The sequence below is a fragment of the Parasteatoda tepidariorum genome, chromosome 8 (genome assembly GCF_043381705.1).
Source record: "Parasteatoda tepidariorum isolate YZ-2023 chromosome 8, CAS_Ptep_4.0, whole genome shotgun sequence".
Taxonomy (NCBI): Eukaryota; Metazoa; Arthropoda; class Arachnida; order Araneae; family Theridiidae; genus Parasteatoda; species Parasteatoda tepidariorum.
The window spans coordinates 49,764,791-49,786,131 of record NC_092211.1 but is presented as its reverse complement, the minus strand read 5'-3'; the positions used below and the strand labels follow the sequence as shown (position 1 = coordinate 49,786,131).

The window sequence follows — 21,341 nt, the reverse complement described above, 5'->3', positions numbered from 1 at the left end:
AACCATGAAGATTATTTACTAGATATGCTACTACAAACCAAAACCTATGTTTTTTTTATCAATAAAAAGCAAAATCAACACACAATTTAGTCTGTATTCCTCTTACTTTCTCAGATATGAAAAACACTAGAAAATAGGTAAATTTCAAATTGGAAAAATGAGTTGAGTACTGAAGAAAATAACAAGTTGTTTTGTGTAAAATCATTTATCAAAGCCATAACAGAGACGCCTTCCACGTGAATATAAAGTAATCTAAAACAGACTGCGCATTGGTCACACCCGTTTGACGCGCAGACATCTTCCATTAAATGAACATGCTCTTACATGCTCAATTTGCAACAAGTCCTTAACAGTTATGCATTTTCTCAAACAATGCAAAAAAAATTCATATTTCAAAGACAACGCCATTTTGACTGCGAATATCTAATTTTATCAGATTTAATCGGTGACAAACCAAATAAAAATATCTTCTCTTCGTTTCAGGATATTAGATTTTATTCTAGGATATAAAACACTTCTTAAATGTAAGCCATTATACTTTTTACCAAATTCAAAAACACTAAATTTAATTTAGTTTTAATTTAAACAATTTATATTAACCTAAACCTAGTTATTTTAAGTTCAATCTAGTTTTAGGGGCGATATAACCAGTACTCTTGCCCCAAAAATCTACATCCCTCACTTATCAATAAAAAATTCAAAAGTTTAATAACAAACCTGTGTTTCTTATCAAAAATACTCATCTTCTGGATTTCTAAACAACTTAATAATTTTGAAATAAAAATAAAACTTTTATAAGGGTACTTACCAATATGGCAATATTTTTCCTCCATACAATGTCCCAAACCACTTCTTCTGAATCCCTCTTTGCAATAACATCGAGTGGCGTTTACAGTAGAATTGGAAACAATTTCTCCCTCCTCGTGTAAGCAGTACTCATCCTCAAATCCACTATCTCTCCACTCTTCCTCACGAGCACATCGCGTTTCTGAAGAATTGCAGAAAAATATTTTGTATAAAAAAATTCGGTTATATTAAATAAAAACTGCAAAATCACTTCGATTGTATTAGTTGTATCAAAAAAGTATGAATAAGGAAAATATTGTTAAGATAGACTTTGTTAAGATTTTTCGCTTTCGTAAATCGAGCAAATAATCATACAGTACATATTTTGTATTGTAATATAAGTACATATATATATATNTTTATAGTAATTATATTATCCTACGAATTTTTATAAACGCATTTTATAGACGCATTATTAATAATAAAGTCCAGAATAATAAAAAATTTTAACTATTGCTTAATAATACTTCTTAATAATAATAAATCTAATAATTAATATAATAATTAATATTAATAAATAATAGTATTAGATAATTATGAAATATATAAAATATAATATTATATAATTAAAAAAAATAATAATTAATAATTAAGTAAATAATAATTTATTATTATTAATCGTAACAATTAAGTTTCTAATAGTAACTAATACGAAAATAATAATTAATGGAAAGTTATAAAATCTATCAAGATTTGGGGAATTTTTTAAAAGTTTAAAACTTTAACAGGGACAATTTTATGCACTTCATTTTCTCAGTTTAAAAAAATTGATAATTGTCAGTAAGGTAATAACAAAACTGTTTTTTTTTCTATTTAATTTGAATCTTTATCGGCTAATAATTGATTTTATATATTTTTACTGTGTAAAATTTAGCTAAGTAACCCCATAAGAAGCTATGAAGAAATAAAAAATAGTAATAGAATATTTAAAGTTGTAAATGTTCAAAAATTGCAATTGCTAAAAAAGTTACTCATGTCTCTTATACCTTCATATTATAAAATATGCGAAGAAACTGATAGATATTAAAAAGCGTGATTAAGCTAAAGAAAATGATCATTGAAATTATGTTTTAAAATGAAAACTATAAAAAAAATTTTTTAACAAAAAATATTAAATTTGATACGAAATAGTGATAATTAAATAATAATAATAACTAAAAGAGATTAGGTGAGGTAAGCAAATTTAAATTAAGAAATTAATAAAAATAAAAAAGCATATGTAAAATATTAGTTATAGAAAATATGTAGGAAATTATAAAATTGCTCTAATAAAAAGAAAAAATAAAATAAAATAATGTTTAAAAATAAAATAACAAATTAATGATAAAAAAAATTCATGTAAATAGAATTACTTTTAAACAGAGTTTTAAGTTGAAGAAAGATTTATCATAAGATCGTCCTATGTTTAACAATTTTAAAATTCATTTGTAGAGCAAATTTTTCAACGTTTTGAAGAGTTGACCAAGTTGGATGAGGGAAAAGTTGAGAACAATTTTGATTGCAAATTGTCTTTAAAGTTTTGAATAAATTTCGAAAGTCTTGCTAATTTTTAAAAGGAATTACTGGGAATTTCTAGAAAAAGAAATCAGGAATAATAATGCTTTCACTGGAAACTGGATATTTCTTTCACGAGAAATACTTCGCAAAGACTATTCAATTTGAGGCTATAAAGATTTAGTTTCAGACTATATGAATTACAAAGACTATATTATATCTTAGTTAGATTGTATTAGAAAAGAATTATAATTACTAAGACTATTACTAAAACTTAAACTATACTCAGGCTATTACTAAGACAATTATAAGAATTAATAAGACTATTGCTGGACTATAAGAGTATTTAACAAGAAACGAGTACTGTTTGAGACTCTAAGATACGATACAATTTTAGACTAGACTTAAACTATTACTTAGACTATTTCTAGACTATAACAATATTTATTTTGAGACAATTAGAAATACTTTAGTTTAAGACTATAAGCAATTCTATATTTGAGTCAGATTGAGACCTATATTTCTTCATTTTAAAAACCAATTGTTTGATCATTACTGTTTTAGTCATTTGTTTGCCAATATTCGTAAATATTCAGCCATTTAATTTATCTTTTTTTTTTAATTTAATTTTTAATTTTTTTTAAAAACATTTTATATAAATCGAAGTGAAAAATATAAGATGCTTCAGTAGGGACAGTACTTTTAAAATTGTTCACGTTTTTACTCTTGCTGTAAATTTATTTAGTGTGCAATTTCTTTTTTGACCGTAAAATCATGTTGTTTGATGCAGCATGTCCTTATAGAATTTCGCACCTTAAGACACTAAATTCTTTTCAATTCCAGCTGTAATTTTTTTCAAGAGGGAATAATTATTTGCGAGACATGTCTCCTTTTACCTCAAGATTATTAATCGGTGATAAAATAAATTTTTAATAGGACTTTTTCAACCAGTTATAATTTTCAGAATCCGGCAATAGGAATTTATGTCCAATTAATTATTTCTTATTCATTTAATATTTTGGTTATTTTTATTAAATTAAAGTAAATGCTTGCAAAGAAAGAAAAAGAAAAAATTATTAATGAAAATATATGTATTTATAAAAAATTACATTAGTATTTTATCCCTAATGTTGCAATTTTAAATAAAATAACCAAATTTATCAATATAAAAATACGTTTCTCTGATAGCCATTCTCATTGTTTGCTTCTATCCTTTTCAGTTTTTATTTCAACGAAAACTACAACTCATAATTTTACCATAATAAAACTGAATAAGTTGCATTCGGCTGATGCTTACTCCAAAATCAAGCTCAGAACTAGACTATATGTTGCACCAGATCTTTGAAATCAACTGATTAACATTAAACCTAATTTTAAGACTTGAACTGATAAAATTTAATTTTCATAATAAATATTTTCTAAATAATAGTCTTTCGTTAAATAATATGCTTACAATTGTTCACAATTTTATTCATAATGTTTAGGGGTTCTGTGAAAAAAAGATCGATCCCTTAGGGTTTCATAATCAAAAAACTTTGGGATCTGCTGCTTTAGTGTATCTATATGTGCTGTAAGTAAAATTCCGTGAAAAAATGTAGTCATGAAAAAGGAAGAATGTTATGGGGGAAAAATTCCAAATGACATTCTCAAACATTGCAAAAATTTTAGATTTAAAAAACTTGTTAAGATAGGCTGCATGCATCTTTATTTGGATCGCGGTAGTCCAGTGATTAGAGAATAGGACTCTGGTCTGATAAGACCCATTCAGTACATGTGGTATACGTGCTCGTAAAATTTGTGGAATAAAAATTCATGTGGTCAGTCACTGAGCAGTACCATAATTACAGGGATCAGGAGAAAAATTCCTTCCCCGTCAGATCTATGTCTAAATTGTGAAAGTGGCTTCACAAATGAGATCTCCTCTAGAGATGATCGAAATTGTGTTTTCGTGTCTTCGGATCATAATCCGGGATGTTTTTTGTCTCAAACCGTCACCAATGTCATATTGTACAGCTCTTAGTGTGATGCAAATAAAAGATGTTCATTTTACCTACATACCTACATCTTAATTTTTTTCTGCCACGTTATTTCAATTTAATTGTTTTTAATAGGTAAATGAGTAAAGTAGGCAGTTTTCTGATGTTGCTATGTTTTTAAAAGACAATTTTCTTCATTTCAGTTGCTACACCGTCGAAAACTGCCAATAAAGATATTGTTTAACGATTGGCTTATGCTTAAGAAGAGACAAGTCACAATGAAGAACTTAGAAAATACTTTAATAGGAAGACGAAAAGTTTTACTTATTAATGTACTAAGTAACTCTAAATTTTTACTTAGTTCGATTTGAATTAATTTAAACCAAATTATTTTACATTTATTTCACCATGAGATAAAAGTTTTGATTGCAGTGAAAATCAAGCAAAATGATTTTTTCTTTTCTACTTACTGGGAGGACATTCATCTTGAGGTATACACTTTCCAGTTTCGTTACGTTTATATCCTTCTTTACAATAACATTTGTGCTCACAATGTACCATTTTACAATTGAATGTTCCACATCTTTCACACATTGGGCCACACTGTCTAAACACTTCATTTTCGTCACATTGTGCTGCAAAGAAAAAAAGAGAGATGATCATGCAGAATTTATTGTCTTTGATTTCAATTATGATTATGTCAATTTAAACATTTAAAGTCAGTGTGCCTAAATGGGACACGATTTCATATAATTTAGGTCAATTTAGACATTTAGGTCAAGCTTGACCCTTTATTATACTCTGTTCCAAGGTAAGACAAAACCGTTATCCCTACGGAGGAAACTTGTTTGCATCCAAATTCATGTTGAATGGAAGCTAAGCTCTTAGCGCTAATGTACACTATCTGGAAGAAAGTGACGGGACAACTGTAAAGTTTGGAGGAGGAGGATTGATGGTATGTGCCTGTTTCTCCTGGTATGGGCTGACCCACTGGTGAAGGTTGATGGTATGATGAATGCCGATGGATACTGTGATATTCTCAACAATCATGTCCTTCCTACCTTGTGGGCAACGTACGATGTGGATGATTGCTTGTATCAAGACGACAACGCAAGATCTCATGTTGCAAGGAGGACTCTTAATTGGTATGTGAACAACAACGTGAAACGCAACGTGGCCGGCGCAGAACCCTGATCTTAACCCAATTGAACATTTCTGGGACGAATTGGATCGTCGGTTGAGGACTTGCACCCCACTCACCAAAAGCAAGCATGAACTATGGAACTTCTTGTTAAACATTTGGAAGTAAATTCCTTTAGCCACTATGGCTAATTTAGTGGAAAGCATCCCCAGAAGCGTTGCAGTTGTGATCGCAGACAAAGGAGGCCCTACCTCCTATTTATTTTAATAAATATGGGTTTATGTCGTTATAGTGTCGTGTCCGGTCACTTTCTTCCAAATAGTGTATATCAGAATCGCCGACACTGAAAACGAAGCCGCACCAGCTCCTTTTTCTTGCTAATACAAATAACTTATAAACTGCTATAAAATTCAAAAAGTAGATTCATTGATAAGCTTCAATGCCAATCGAAATGATAAATGAACAGTTTTAAAACTGGAATGTTTTTTTACAGACTCAAAACATCAACATTTGAGAAATATTTTTCAAAGAGCATCTATTTTAAATTTCTATTGAATTTTCAATTTAACAATATTTTTCCAATTAACGTAAACACTCAATTGTTTTCAATATTGAAAATATTTTAAACTAAACACAGATATGAGTTTTATCCGGAAAAATCCAACAAATTTATTAAAACTCAAACTTTTTTCTCAGAATTACTGATATTTACTGATTCAAAGAAATGTGTGGATGCATTAAGTCGTAGAGTAAATAAACCTCATGCTATTTTACCCCATGTTTAATGGACGATGATAATTATTATATTTTTTTAATCTGGATCTCTGCTCATGTTGGAATTTCAGGAAATAAAAAGGCCGATGAAATGGCAAAACATTTCGAACCGACCACCGTCCAAAAAAGTTATAAGATATTAAAAATGTTACAAATAATACATTAACTAAAACATGGGAAGCAACATGGACGAGAGAAAGTAATAATAAATTGCTTCAAATAAAACCATTAATAATTTCTTTTAAACCATTAAATATGCCTAGAAAAATTAGAAGTCATTATAAATAGATTACGAATTGGACACACACTTTTCACCCACAAACATTTATTATTTGATGAACTAGCTTCCGTATGTTCTAGTTGCTAAGAAACTTTAACAGTGAAAGATATTTTGACGTTAAATGCAAACAACTTAGACAACCATGAATGTCCAACTTTACAGGTTTTATTTGGAGATACTCCTCACAAAAATATTACAGTTTATGTCAGGTACATAGATTTTTACTCGATAATTTAAATAAATGTTTACCCTTTGACATTATTTTTATCAAATGAGAAGCGCGGTACAGCTCAATATGGCTCTTTCACTAGAAATTTTAACTAACTAATTAACTATAAAAAAAATGCGAGATCTCTATTTTAAAAGTTAAAGATATAAAGAAACAAGAAATCAAACATCATATATGGCCAGGATTGCCTGCCTGGTTGGTTGGGCACAGAACCCACGTTTGTGAGAACGGGAGTTTGAATCCAGCCTATTGAAGACTCCCCTTGTAGTAAATAGTGACTGGTACTCGTTAAATCCACCAAATAACAAAGTCCTCCATGTTCCCAAAGCAAATTATACTCCTGGGGGTACTGGATTGGAAATTGATCGTTCTTTGCTTCAGGTTAAAATATCTGTGGATAAATGAATGGATGCATTAATGGGTCAGCCGTATAAACGGGTGTGACGTATGGGTGTAGCAGAAGTCAAATTTTTAGCCATAGATAACGCCACTGGAAAACAAGAATAATCGCTGAGCAATGCCTTAATGACCTACTATAACAACAACAACAAACCTCATATATTTGACTTAAGAAACTGTTTACATTTTTAGAATAAATTTCAATTTTGGATATCATTGTTAAAGAAATTATGAAATGTTCGATTGAGTCTGATGTTTTAGGTTTTTTTTCTTATTGTAAGGATTGATCTGGCTCACTGAGCTCACCATATATATAAACTACCCTGTTTGTTTTAAAATTCTGGATAATCAGATAATTCAACATCACCATCTATTTTAGTTTAGTTATTTCAAGAGCGCAAAAACGTAAGCTGGCTACCCTAAATAACTTTTGATCCAATGATCGTATCTTTATGTTTTAGGACTCAATTGTAATGGTTGGAAGGGGTGACCTTAAACATGTTAATTAATTAGTGCAGACTATATTTTAAATTACGAAATCAGACATAAAAATGCACTTTCTATGAACAAACATGTCTTTTTTAAACGCGAAATCAGGTTTCTGACCCCCAAAATATAGTGGGTAGCCGCAATCTGAGATATATGGTCCCAATAGTTTGGTCAGGAAAGCGATCCAAAGTTGGACCCTTTAATGTTTTTACTTTTGCGTATTTCACCATAACTCGAAAACTTTTAAAACGAATTGAAATTTTTTTGCACCCAATTGAAAAATTTCTTTATTCACGGATAATTTCGTACAAGAGATAATAACTTTTAGTAAATATCTATTATTTATATTTTTATTTAACAATAGTCGAAAATATTTTGAATTATAAAGTGTAGAATTTTTTAGATTATTTTAAAAAATTTAATTTAACATGTCAAAATAAGAAATTTCATTTCAATCTTTCGAATAATTGCTGAGAAATCAAATTTTATAAGTACGACATTTTTAAAATTCAATTTCTTGACGATTTTCTAAATTCAAGGCTTAGAAACTTGAAATTAAGAAAATAAAGAATAGAAGGAACTTGAAATTAAGATTGTAGAAAAACGTACTGTGAATATGATGGAATATAAAAGTTTATCATTCGACAATTAGATTTGAGAACTATTAAGTGTCAAAGTTGTTGTAAAAAGAATATGTTGGCCGTAATACCACCCACTGAAATGGAACTGCAGAGTTGAAACAAAACTGAAGAATTGAAATAGAATTGAAGAGTTGAAATGGAACTGCAGAGTTATAAGGTTAGTGTTGAAATAGTTATCTTTAATTATTAACTTCACACGAGTTTTCTTTCTTTTCGAAATTCCAATCTAATCGAAAGTGATTATAATCTTTTTTTGTGATTTTGTTTCACCGTTTTTGCCATTTGTCAATTGCAGTAGAAAAATTCTTCTCTTCGAGATATTAATTTTATAGGATCGAGATTGCCTTCATGTCAAAAGTAACAACAAGAAAATGAATTAATGAATTAAAAAAAATTAACGAGAAGAGTTTAGATGTTGCTAACAGAGACTCAGAGATAAAAGACGTTTCCTTTTCGAATTGTTGTAATGATATAAGATTATAGGGCAAAATTACTTCCCATTTATTGCTTTTCACACTTTCTGTTAAGTTTAAATTATTTTCAAGTAGAGTTGAATCCTTTTTAAATTGTTACGATTACAATCTTTCATTTTGTTGCGATTAACTTTTTTAAAAATATTCTAGCATCAAGTTAAAATAACTGAATATTTTATAAAAAAAATAATCTTTAAAAAAATATATATTGATTTTTAAGAAACAACAAAGATGAATGAGTGGCAACCAAGGGGTTGGTAAGCGGAGTCCCCTAATCATAAAAATATCGCTTGATGTCAAATTAAAAAGGTAATCTTAAAAAAACTACACTGGTGGACAAAATTAAGAGAAGGAAGACATTTTCCCAAATATCTCAAAAAATACTAAATATAAATAAATGAAATTTGGTATGGATATAGCTTAATAAATAATAATAAAGTATGCCAAACAAAAATGAAAGTGCCATTCACTGGCAAGATCTATTGCCAATAAATCCAATGTAGTTTGAACTTAAGGATAAAAGATGACAATAAAAGTGAGGCTAGTACAGTGTGCGCTGCCTCTAGTATGGTGTATGGTCACCTCTGACAGACAGACAGCATGCACAACGAGTATGCATGCTGTTAATAAAGGAGTTAAGGAGGACTTGTGGAAGACCCTCCCATTCTTCCACCAGAGCAATTTTTAACTCCAGAATGGTTCTGGGGGGAAGTTGGCGCATCGCAATAGCTCTCCCAAGAGCATCCCAAGCATGTTCAATAGGATTCAGGTCAGGGGATTTTGCTGGCCAATCCATTCGTTGAATATCCTCGCTTTCCAGATACTCATCAACCATGAGAGCCCTATGTTGTCGTGCATTGTCGTCCATAAAAATGAACTCAGGGCCAACTGCGCCCCTGAAAAGACGCACATAGGGCTCTAGGACCTCCTGCCTGTATCTCTGGGCATTCACGGAACCATTGTCAAACACATGGAGCAGTGTGCGGTTATCTTGCATTTGCGAATGAATGTGCGAAAATGCTTTCCATCTCTTAATTTTGTCCACCAGTGAATTGATAAGGAAAACCTTAGCTTTTTCTAGATTTTTTTTAACTAATATTTTGCTCCATCCTTAATTTTGCAAACATAAAAATATTGCGTTGCTTAAAGTATTTTATACTTATCTTAGATTCCCTTCAACGAAAAAGGTATATTTTTAAAGTTTAAAAAAGCTACATTTTATATAAACAGAAAAATCCCTTCTGTACACATTTCTCATAATATTTTACTTCGAACTTTTCAAATATCAAATCAAATGTTCCTGGCAAACAAACAATCCTCTGAAAACCAAAATGAAAACTAAAAAGTCTTCCTTGAGTATCGTTTCCCAACCGAAATACTTCTTTTGTGGATGAGAATGTCATTTTAAAGAAAGAATCTCCGTATTGATTTAAAAGGATTTTTATCGGCAGAATATAGTGAACATTAGTAAAAGTTTTCTTATATTTGTTCTTTACTCTTACAACGATTTAATGCTGAACTTGTTTTCAAACAGAAAGACCTGTGATTGAAACGTCTTAAAGAAATAAGAGCTACGAAAAGGTGTTATATCGTGTTTAAAACGTTTCTGCAGAAACTTCAGGTTGAATAAAATATTGTCCAGAATGTAGGATAGCGATTATATGGGAAGTATATGCATTTGGTTGTTTTCAAAGTTCGTTATATGTGTCAATTTAAAAAAAAATGAATAGTATCATATTAAATGTTTGGTACATATTTGTTTAATTATGTAAGTCTCAAACTTTTCTACGCAAGATTTTTTTTTAAATCTTGTATTCCAATACTACGATTTAATGTTATCTCGATTAAGGAGATTTTGTATTAATCTAAATAGATAATACTATACTATAACACAGTGATTCTCAACCAATGTGCCGCGGCACTTCTGTGTGCCACCAAATATTAGAAATGATACAATAAAAATTATAATGCTTTTTTTTATTATGAATAAAAGTTAAATTAAAGAAAAGTGTATATATATACTTTTTATAATTTTTCCACGCTATAACTGCGTGAACATCTTTGTCGGCAATTGTATTGTCTCTGACAATCTTAAAATAAGATGGAAGTGTTTAAATTGTATATGACACACAATTTTAAAAAATGTTGTAAAAGCTAATCATTAAAGTAAGCTATGCAATTAATAAACAAATTAACAATGGATAACTAAAAAAACAAATATATAAAAAACAAATTAACGAAGGATAACTAACAAAAATTAAGCTAACAACTAATAATTTGCAAAAAAACTAGTTAGCAAGAAATCGCAAAAAAACTAACAGTAGAAAACAAGCTAACAATTAATAACTAGCAAAAAAAAGTTAAAAACTGTTACTAACTAATAAAAAATTGGTCGAAAGAAATAATTAATCCCTTAATAAATGTGCTTTTGTAGTGCACATTACCTTATTTCACTTTTAAAATTATTATCACAAACAATTTAACACAGTGTAAAATAGGTAATTAAACAACTTTTAATCTAATTTTTTTCATTGTGTGCCGTCAAATTTCGAAATCGTTAAAAGTGTGCCGCAGCAAAAAAAAGGTTGAGAATCACTGCTATAACAGCTCTTGATGAGCTGGTAAATATACAAGAGACAATATATTTTTGTAAGGGAGCATGACCTTCTTTTAATAAATATCTCATTGTTGACTTATATTCTTCAAACTGTGAGCAATAATTTTTATAATTTCATCTTTATGTGAACGCAATCATGCTATTTGCTAAAGTCCCTTAAACTGCATTTCATTAGATGAGCAGTTGAGATCCCTGCATTCAAGGAAAAAAAATTCTGCTAAAATTATCGTACAGTGTGGTAATTAATTTCTGAAAAAAGCAAAGCATAATTCTTGTTTTTAAAGCCAAGATATACGGTATTTTAACCATTCACTTGATAATTTTCCCGCTATTATGGTAACGGTTTACAAAAAATTCTGGTTTTCAAATTATCATTCTTACTGACACACAATTAGTAAAATGTACAACACCGTAAAATAAATTGAACCGAATAAAGAAGTTTTATACTATCCTTTGAGGTATCATGTTAAAATTAGCAAAATTTACCGCAATTTCTAAATTTTGTCAAACATTATAACAACTATATTCATTGTTAATTTTGCCAAAATAAATAACAAAGCGCTTCTTCAAAAAATTACTACTGGCTTTTGCGCAAACTAACTAATTCATTAAAAATTGTAGATCTTTTTGGTGTTCTCATAGAGCCAGAAATACTGTAAGTTTTACCATATTCTGGTTGTTTTGAACATGCTTTTTTTTTCTGATTGTGTAAACATTCGAGAGTTTGTATTTCGTCGAACAAAAATGCGTTATTTCCTAAATAAATAACTGTCAAGAATAACGATAAGGCAATAATAAAATAACAACTAAATTAAAGAAAAAGAGCGTTTTAAGAGAGCCAACAAAATGTGTATATATCTCTAGGTATAGCTGTTTTTAGGCCAAAACGATTGGAAGTCGATTGACAAAACACGGGTGTAGCGTTCAATTATTTTCTCATGATTTTATTAATTATTATTTTTAGGAAACAAAATTATGAGAATGAATTGAATTATGTATTATCACGTTAGGAAATAAAAACTGCTTCCAATAGTTTGCATTTTTTGTTGTTCAATTCATTAAATAATAAAAAAACTATTTTTTTCTTTCGATAAAAATGAGAGAAGTGATAATTTTTTATTTGAAAGTGATTATTTTAAAATTTAACTCTAATAACTAGTTTCATTCTGTTTTCTTAAATTCAAAAAAAAAATTATCTTATATCGATAATAATTAGGAAAAATCTTTGACTCTAAAAAAAGAAAAAGTAAATGTTTTAAAGAACTTTTTTTTAATTAATTCTGTTCAAAAGAAATATCTTATTTGATCAAGTATTTTTATAAAGGAGTAAAACAGATAAAAATCGATTTTTTCCTGGAATAAGAATATTTGATTAATTTATGAATGTTTGAAATAACAAGTGACCTATTAGTATTTTACATAGTTTTATTTGTTTGAATTGATTAAAATTGGATTTGAATTCTAAACTTCAATGGAATAAATACTATAGAGAAAACATTGTGAAACATAATTAACTTGAGAAAATTTTGTAGGCTTAATAATTTTTTTTAAATGTTTTTAGTTTTGAAATTTTTTATATTTTATTTTCTTTTCAGTGGTCGTCTAATAACCCGACATAACAAAAATTTAAAAACGCGTAATCAAAAATAGGAGATCAAATTATACAATGAATTGATTCCCCCCCCCCCCAAGATGCTAACTTACAATCCAACTGCCTTTAACGATTTCCTCTCTTTTTTAGATATTTTCCTCTCAGCTGTAATTGGCTCCAAATATCCAATTATAATACGAGCTTTTATTTCCATCAGGGCCGACAGAACTGTGTATGGGTCAGAGAACTGACCTTGCATTAGAAAGGTTCTGGGTTTGAATCTCGGGTAAGGCATGGATGTTCCTTCATTCTCTGTACTATCTGTCCTTACTGTGGGAGCAACGTTGGCCCACCTAATATGGTGCCCCTGAAAGAGTGGCCCACAAATATGCCCTTCAGGTGCCTGTATTGACGAAAAGGTCATTCCCCAGGAGGACATAGAAAAAAAATTTTCTTTGAAACTTTGCTACCTAAACAAAAAAAAAGAGTCAAAAATCAAGTTTTATTGTAATTCGTTTAAGAAAATGCCAGCATGTCGTTAAAGGCCGGTGGATTGGAAAATCGCCACCGGGATATACGGTAACTATCGATTTTCTAAAATATATATTTCCATTACCACAACAAAATAAATAAAAACTATTTAATTTATAAGCATTCCATGCTATTCAGTACTTATGCATAGTAGTTTACGTAAATCTCGTGGTACTTTATTTGTTTGCTTTAGAATACTCACGTTGTGGGCACTGGCTGACAGGCTCGCAAGGACCACCTGGTGTCAGCCTTACAAAATGGGGTATGCAATCACATCCATTTATCCTGCACTCTCTCAAAATGCAAAACCCACGCTGCTCACAGTTGGAACAATTACTCAGACATATCTTGAACACTTCATTTGGAGGACATTTTGGTGGAGGTGGTCCATTTTTTGGCACAAACATATCTGAAAAAAAAATATAGTATTAAAAACAAAATAAAGGAAAACACAGATTTTTTTCAATGAAAACAATTAGAGCCACGATGGCACAGGAGATAGAGCATTCGACTTCCAAAGAGGTGAACCGGCTGCGATGGCTGGTTAATACGGATCCGCATCCAATTTGCACTGACCACAGTGTTGACGTGAAATATCCTCAGTGGTAGACGGATCATGGGTTAGAGTACCTTTGCCGTCAGGCTAACCGTGGGCTCTCGTGGTCCTCCTCCACATTCAACGCAAATGCGTGTTAGGGCCATCAAAAAGTCCTCCACGAAGGCAACTTTCTCTTAATGCTTAATCCAGGAGTTCCCATGTCTTCTGGATTAGGTTAAAAATTACAAGGCTACGTAGTTGGGGCGGGATAGCCTGGTTGGTAGGGCACTGGGCCCATGTCCAAGAGTTCGTGGGTTCGATACCAGCCGGCCGAAGACTCCCCGTGTAGTAAATGGTGACTGATGCACGCTAAATCTGTCTAGTTGCAAAGTCCTCCATGTTCCCATAACAAATCAATACCTCTGGCGGTACTGATCCAGGAGTTTCCTTGCCTTTTGGATTGGGTTCAAAATTACAAGGCTACGGAGTTGAACATTGGTAGTCGTAAACTCAAATTTGGGTCAGTTGTTCAACGACGGTTATAAAATATTTAAAAAAAATGAAACAATTGGAAGTTTTGATTCGTAGCAAAACTCATAAAAGAACTAATAAGCCTTATTATTTTACGCAATAGATCTTCCACAACAAGCAGTTAATCGGGTACTTTTTTTCTATATTGTAGCACGTCACACTACAGCTGCACAATTGGCTATTGGTGACGATCAGGGAAGCATCATCGATGGTGATCTGATAATAATTTTAATCCACGGAGGGAATTGCTTCCCTGTTTTGATAGCTGGACGTCCTGTGGGTGAAGTCAAGTAATGTGTTGGCTTTAATACTTCGAGTACTAAAGGTACAACATCGCTTTATTGCGAGCGACTAGAAGTCACGCGAAGTACATGATGTCACAATGCTAATAGTCGAATGTATAGCGTAGTTTATTACCGGGTTAGATTATCTCAGTAAAATTGGATAAAAAAAATTATAAAATTTAATAATTAATTGAGATATACATTTTTAAGTGTTCTATACTCATGTACTCATACTATACTCATGTATATATGTATAAGCACATATTTCAGACAATTAACAAAAGTTTACTCAACTTTAACTTCCAATTACTATTTTAACTGTTTTATAATTTTATTGAAGAATGAATTACAAAAAAATGTCTGAATTTCGTTTTAAACTTTATCAACAAATTGCACAATTTCTTTTAGTCATTAGAGATTTAACAAGTTAGAACAAATTTATTTATCATTTATAAGATTAATTTTCTTTGGGAAATGCTTGATTCAGGTGAACAAAAAGCATATTTGACTTGAGTTATTGCTATTTATTCTCCACGGATGTAGATTTATGGCTATTTTAATAATTTCGCAGTGTAAAATTTAACAAAATTAATTAAAAAAAAGCACATGAAAATATTTTGACATTTTAAGTTTCATATGATTAAGATTTCAAAAATCGAATTTGGAAAGTTTGCAACTTAAAAATTTTTCAGCACAACAATATATATTGAAATTGCAACTACAACTAAACTAATTACGTTGGAGTTTATTTCAAAAATTAAACTTTTAATTAAAATAAAGCTTCATGAAATTTTTAAGCGAAAAGTTTTCCTCAAAAATAATCAAGACGCACTTATAATTAAACTCATTAATATATAGCAGATACAATTAAAAGATGGCTCTTTCTGTTTACAACCTTTAATTAAAATTGTATTTTAATTTTAACTCAACTTCAACTGGAAGCGAATTACCATATCTTAGGATGAATAATTTTAAAATTTAAAATCAATTTTCCAATCTTATTATATTTACCAAGATTAGATTTAATTTAAATAAAATGTCTATAAATATGTATAAAGCAGTCTTAGTAAGCAGAGAAAAAAATTCTGATAAGTTACCATTTTGTACAGTAATAACATTTCTGGTAAAAAAAAAAAATGCTTTTGATAACAAAAACCAACACATACGTTATTTAAACCATTTATTTAGCACTTTTTCGTTCATATGGTAACGGTTAACAGGAAATTCTGATTTTCATTACTATAACTCTTATTACCACAGATTTTGTAAAGAAAAACAACAGTGAAAAGTAAAATTGACTGAATAAATTGTTTTTATTACATGCCTTAAGATACTATAATAATTATTACACATTATAAACAATCTTTAATAATTAATTTTATCAAAATCTTTAGCAAAGCGCTTCGGCAAAAATTACCGATTATATTGATGTTCCTATAAAGCCAGAAATACGATAATTTTTACTATTTACTGTAATTTTGACCATACTTTTTTTCTATGTGTATACAACTAATTGAGTAATAAATTACAGTTAAGCATCGTCTTGAAATTACCTGCTAAAATAATTTTAAAACATTGCCACCCGAAATATTCGTTGCGAACTCATTCTTGAGTTCGTTAAAGAATTACAAATTAGTTCTTTGCGCGTCAGATATCCCCTAATTGATAAAATTCAGTCTCTAAAATTTAAAAAGAGACCTTTTAACATCGCAAGGCACAGAATGAAACGAATACGAGCTATGAGAAACGCTAGAAAATAATTTGTCGATGTTTTGGCCTCACTTTTACGTCACGCGGATATAATATGCTTACTCCAATGCCTAACTACTGATGGAACTTAAGGCTATTTTTCAAGGATTCTATCGTAATAAGAAATTCTGCTTTTTTGTGAATAATACACTATTTTTATAACTGCTGTGAGTTTGCAACTGTTACTCATGTCAACTTTAGCCTATCTAAAGCCAGAACTGTCAACGCTTATTTTGAAAATGGCGCAAAGCCTCAATATGGTGGAAAACCACAGTTTTCTGAAAATGAAAAGCGTTTGTGGTCTAATATTTTTAATATTTAAAAAATTACTCCAATGCTGCATTACCTGGGCTCATAAACAATTTTTAGCTCAATGGAAAAATGTCACCTAATCGGCGTTTTTTTGAGAATTTTAATAACTTTTAAAATATTTAAGTTATTTGTCTGTTCTAAAACTATGGCTATTTTTATTTTCCTTGGCAACAGAGTTTCGAAAAGCAGCGCTATTATTTTAAAACATGTTGTTTGCTAATGTATATTTTCGTATTACTTTCACTCTTGCGAAAGAATAATCTGCAATACAATATTACATTGGTATGAAATATTGTTATTGCGTTAATAAGAAAACGAAGCGTTTTTTAAAAAATCGCTTAAGACTCTTACATATTGGTTGTTTAACAATATTTATCATTTAAAAAATAATTTATTTTGAAAAAACATTAATTTCTTATGAGGATCAAATTGACCATGAAAGATTGTTTTAGGAAAACCCAAAATCTGAATTTTGAATACCACTCTCGAATCATACAATGGGCGCTTTATTTATGCCGAATTCATCGCAAATCTAAGAATTTTTTTTCTTTAGCGTTTTGTCGATAGTTATTGCTATGCCTTTCCACTGGTTTTCAAAAATCCTGATATTTTTAATCCGGTGCTACATCGATTTGATATTTTCGAATCAGGAATTTTAATCATCTTCTTTGACGTGCTTTATTTGTGCCAATTTTATCGCCACAATCTAAGTTATCTTTCAATTGTTTTTTATTTTTAAATATCGATATTTTTAATAAAATATTACAAATCGTGAAATTTGAATGGGGGCTTTTAAACTGCTTACTGTTTTTGAAGCTTGTTTCTAATTATTTTTTGCTTAAAAAGCTGTTTTAAGATTTTAAAATTCTTTTATAATTCTCTATGTTCTCAAGTTAAAAAATAAATTGAACTGAATCTCAACTGAAAGTTAAATATTATTTTGAGCTTTGTTTTTTTTTTAAATATTTTTAAACCTCATACAATTTCTTAAACTAAAATATTTAATTTGCATTTATGTTTCTCAAGAAGATAGTTATTTTTTACTTTAACTCAATCACGTTTCAGTTAATTATTTTTAAAATACACTTTTGTGTTACGTGCAAATACATTACTAAGTTGAGTTATAGAAAAGAAGAGAAAAAAGAGTTAATTAAAAGAATTATGGTAATAAAAAATAAATATAAATATTTAAAAGAATTTAATTTCTTGCCTTGATGTTTTAACAAAAATTATCGCATTTCCCGTCAACATGTTTAAATACTTGGGAACCCATCCCTATTAATTACTTTAAAAATATTTTTTTTCTTTTATAAGACATTTTTTAACTCACTTTACAAATAAAACTGTTTCTTTGCTAAACTTTGAATATAGTTACTGTAAGATAGTGAGTTATTTTCTTTTAATTTTAACATTAATTTCATTTCAATGTGGTAAGATGGTAAGTGTATATAATGTTCCAACCTAATACTTTCTTCTTTATTCCGGCTTCCATCGCAATTAATTCCTCATTAATCTACATTAAAATATACCAATTAGAATAAAATTAATGATTATAAATGCCTGAATGTCTCCTCACTGTGTTTGNATATATATTCGTATTACTTGCACTCTTGCGCAAGAATAATCTGCAATGCAATATTACATTGTTATTGCGTTAATAATAAAACGAAACTTTATTTTAAAACTCTTAAGACTCTTTCATATTGTTTGTTTAACAATATTTATCATTCAAAAAATCATTTATTTAAAAAAAAAAACATTAATTTCTTATGAGTGTCAAATTGGTGGAGTGTGAATTGAACTGACTGTTTTAGGTAAGCCCAAAATCCGAAATTTTGAATTCTGAATACCGCACTCAAATCATACACTTTCAATGGATTCTTTATTTACGCCGAATTCATCGCAAATCTAAGAATGTTTTTTCTTTACCGTTCTGTCAATAGTTATTGCTATACCTTTCCACTGGGTTTCAAAAATCCTGATATTTTTAATCTGGTGCTATAGCGATTTGAGATTTTCGAATCAGAAATTTAAACCATCTCCTTTGGCGTGCTTTATTTGTGCCAATTTCAACGTCACAATCTAAGTTACTTTTCAATTGTTTTTTTATTTTTAAATATCGATATTTTTAATAAAATCTAACAGAACGTGAAATTCGAATAGGCGCTTTTAAACTGTTTACTATTTTTGAAATTTGTTTCTAATTATTTGTTGCTTAAAAAGTGGTTTTAAGAATTTAATATTCATAAAATCTCTTATAATTCGCTAAAGATAAATGTTTTCAATTTAAAAATAAGCTGAACTGAATGTTAAATATTATTTCGAGCTTTGTTGTTTTGTTTTAAATATTTTTAAACCTCATGCAATTTCTTAAATTAAAATATTTAATTTACAGTTATGTTGCTCAATAAGATATTTACTTTCTACTTTAACTCAATGACGTTTCAGTTAATTATTTTTAAAATGCACTTTTGTGTTACGTGCAAATACATTACTAAGTTGATTTATAAAAAAGAAAGGGGAAAAAAGGGTTAATTAAAGGAATTAAGGAAATAAAAAATAAATATAAATATTTAAAAGAATTTAATTTCCTGCCTTGATGTTTTAACAAAAATTATCGTATTTGCCGTCAACATGTTTAAATACTTGGGCACCCACCCCTATTAATTACTTTAAAAATATTTTTTTTCTTTTATAAGAAATTTTTTAACTCACTTTACAAATAAAACTGTTTCTTTACTAAACTTTGAATATAGTTACTGTAAGATAGTGAGTTATTTTCTTTTATTTTTAACATTAATTTCATTTCAATGTGGTAAGTTGGTAAGTGTATATAATGCTCCAACTTAATACTTTTTTCTTAATTCCGGCTTCCATCGCAATTAATTCCTCATTAATCAACATTAAAATATACCAATTAGAATAAAATTAATGATTATAAATGCCTGAATGTCTCCTCACTGTGTTTGCTTCATATTATAATTTTTAAAAAAAATTGTGTTAAGTCTACGATAGGGTACATTTTTAAATTTTGCATGGGGACGTACCTAAGCTTATGTACGCCACTGCTATGACTGGCAGCAGCTGTTTTATTTTTTAATACAGTATTGCCTTAATACATGTCAGTAAAATATCTAAGACTATTGTGAACATGATTTGTAACTATAGTATGCTAATTAGAAAACAACACAGAACATTAAAATATTTTATGATGTCCATTAATAAAAAAAATATTTATCCAATTTTAATTTTAATTACCTCTAATATATTTTCAATAAAACAAATATAACATTAATCTCAAAAAATGTGCAAAAAATTAGCCTCGATATGATTTTCATGTTTGGACCACCAGTAAACTAAAATTCGTTTGCACAAATTGAGGCAATAATGGATAAGTACTTGTCCCTCAATTCTTCCTATTGTATTTCAAATTTTTTAAACGACTATATTTTACAATAATTTTTTTAAACCTTTTTATCGTCATTATTTGTGAAAAAATTATAAATTTATTAATAAATCATCATTATTAAATATTTTAATGCATCATGCTATAATTCTTTTAGTTAAGTTGACTACGTCTAGAACAAAAATTTTTTTCCAAATGTTTTCGATTATGATATCGAATTAGATAAAAGTTCGAATGAAATAAAATGTATATTTACTCACACAAGTCATTATAAGCGAGATAGATTCCGAACATGAAAGCAAAACATGATAGTCGAAGAAAATATTTCATTATAATCCAGTTTTGTTTAAATCAGTTACTTGCTATTAAAAAACTTTAATATCTCTCTAACACTCTGCAACGTCTATCTTAATCGAAAGAATTTCTGGTCAGCTTTTCTTTCAGCAGGTGTTGCTTAAGCATATAAATAGGTACACAAAATTATGCATGAACATCACATGCTGTCATGCTATCATTGCTTAAAAATGTCATTCCGTTTACAGTTAAGAGTTCCCGGACAGCGCACCTTCAGATGCGTCGATTGTTCTCTTCAAAGAAAAACATTCTATATCATTAGTCAGCACTACACGGAGAAAAAAAATTCTGGTAAAATCACCGTACTGTATGTTAATGGCATTTTTGTTAATAAAAACCAAAATAGGCGGTATTTAAACCATTCATTTGGTAATTTTTCCATGGAAATTCTGGTTTTACAAAATTGTAGTCTTCATTACATCACATTTAGTAAAAAAATACTAAATCGAGAAGTAAATTTTAACCGAATAAATGGTTTTTATGCCATATTCTAAGGTGATAAAATTATCAAATTTAATCTCAACTATAAAATAATATTTTATTTCTAATTTTACTAAAATCATTAGCAAAGCGCTTCGTTGCAAACTACTAAACTTTTCAGTGCTCCCATAGCACCAGAATTCCAGTAAATTTTACTATATTCTTGTAGTTTTGAATATACATTTTTTCAAAGTGTCAAATTTGAA

At 29.2% G+C, this 21,341-nt stretch overlaps 1 protein-coding gene across 2 annotated transcripts in view; it reads right to left on the bottom strand.

Moving 5' to 3' along the window:
- LOC107455135 (uncharacterized) overlaps positions 1-20,884 on the bottom strand; it is a 30,351-nt gene extending 9,467 nt beyond the window's left edge. Inside the window, exons 1-4 of one of the 2 annotated variants that reach the window (XM_016072600.3) lie at positions 20,562-20,884; positions 13,684-13,890; positions 4,787-4,951; positions 809-988 (exon numbers count right to left, since the gene is read on the bottom strand). In XM_016072600.3, coding sequence (XP_015928086.2) covers positions 809-988; positions 4,787-4,951; positions 13,684-13,890; positions 20,562-20,631 — 622 coding nt within the window. In that variant the 5' untranslated portion in view covers positions 20,632-20,884. The remainder of the gene's footprint in view (positions 1-808; positions 989-4,786; positions 4,952-13,683; positions 13,891-20,561) is intronic. The other variant, XM_071183986.1, reaches the window with a different exon arrangement.
- Positions 20,885-21,341: the final 457 nt, after the last annotated feature.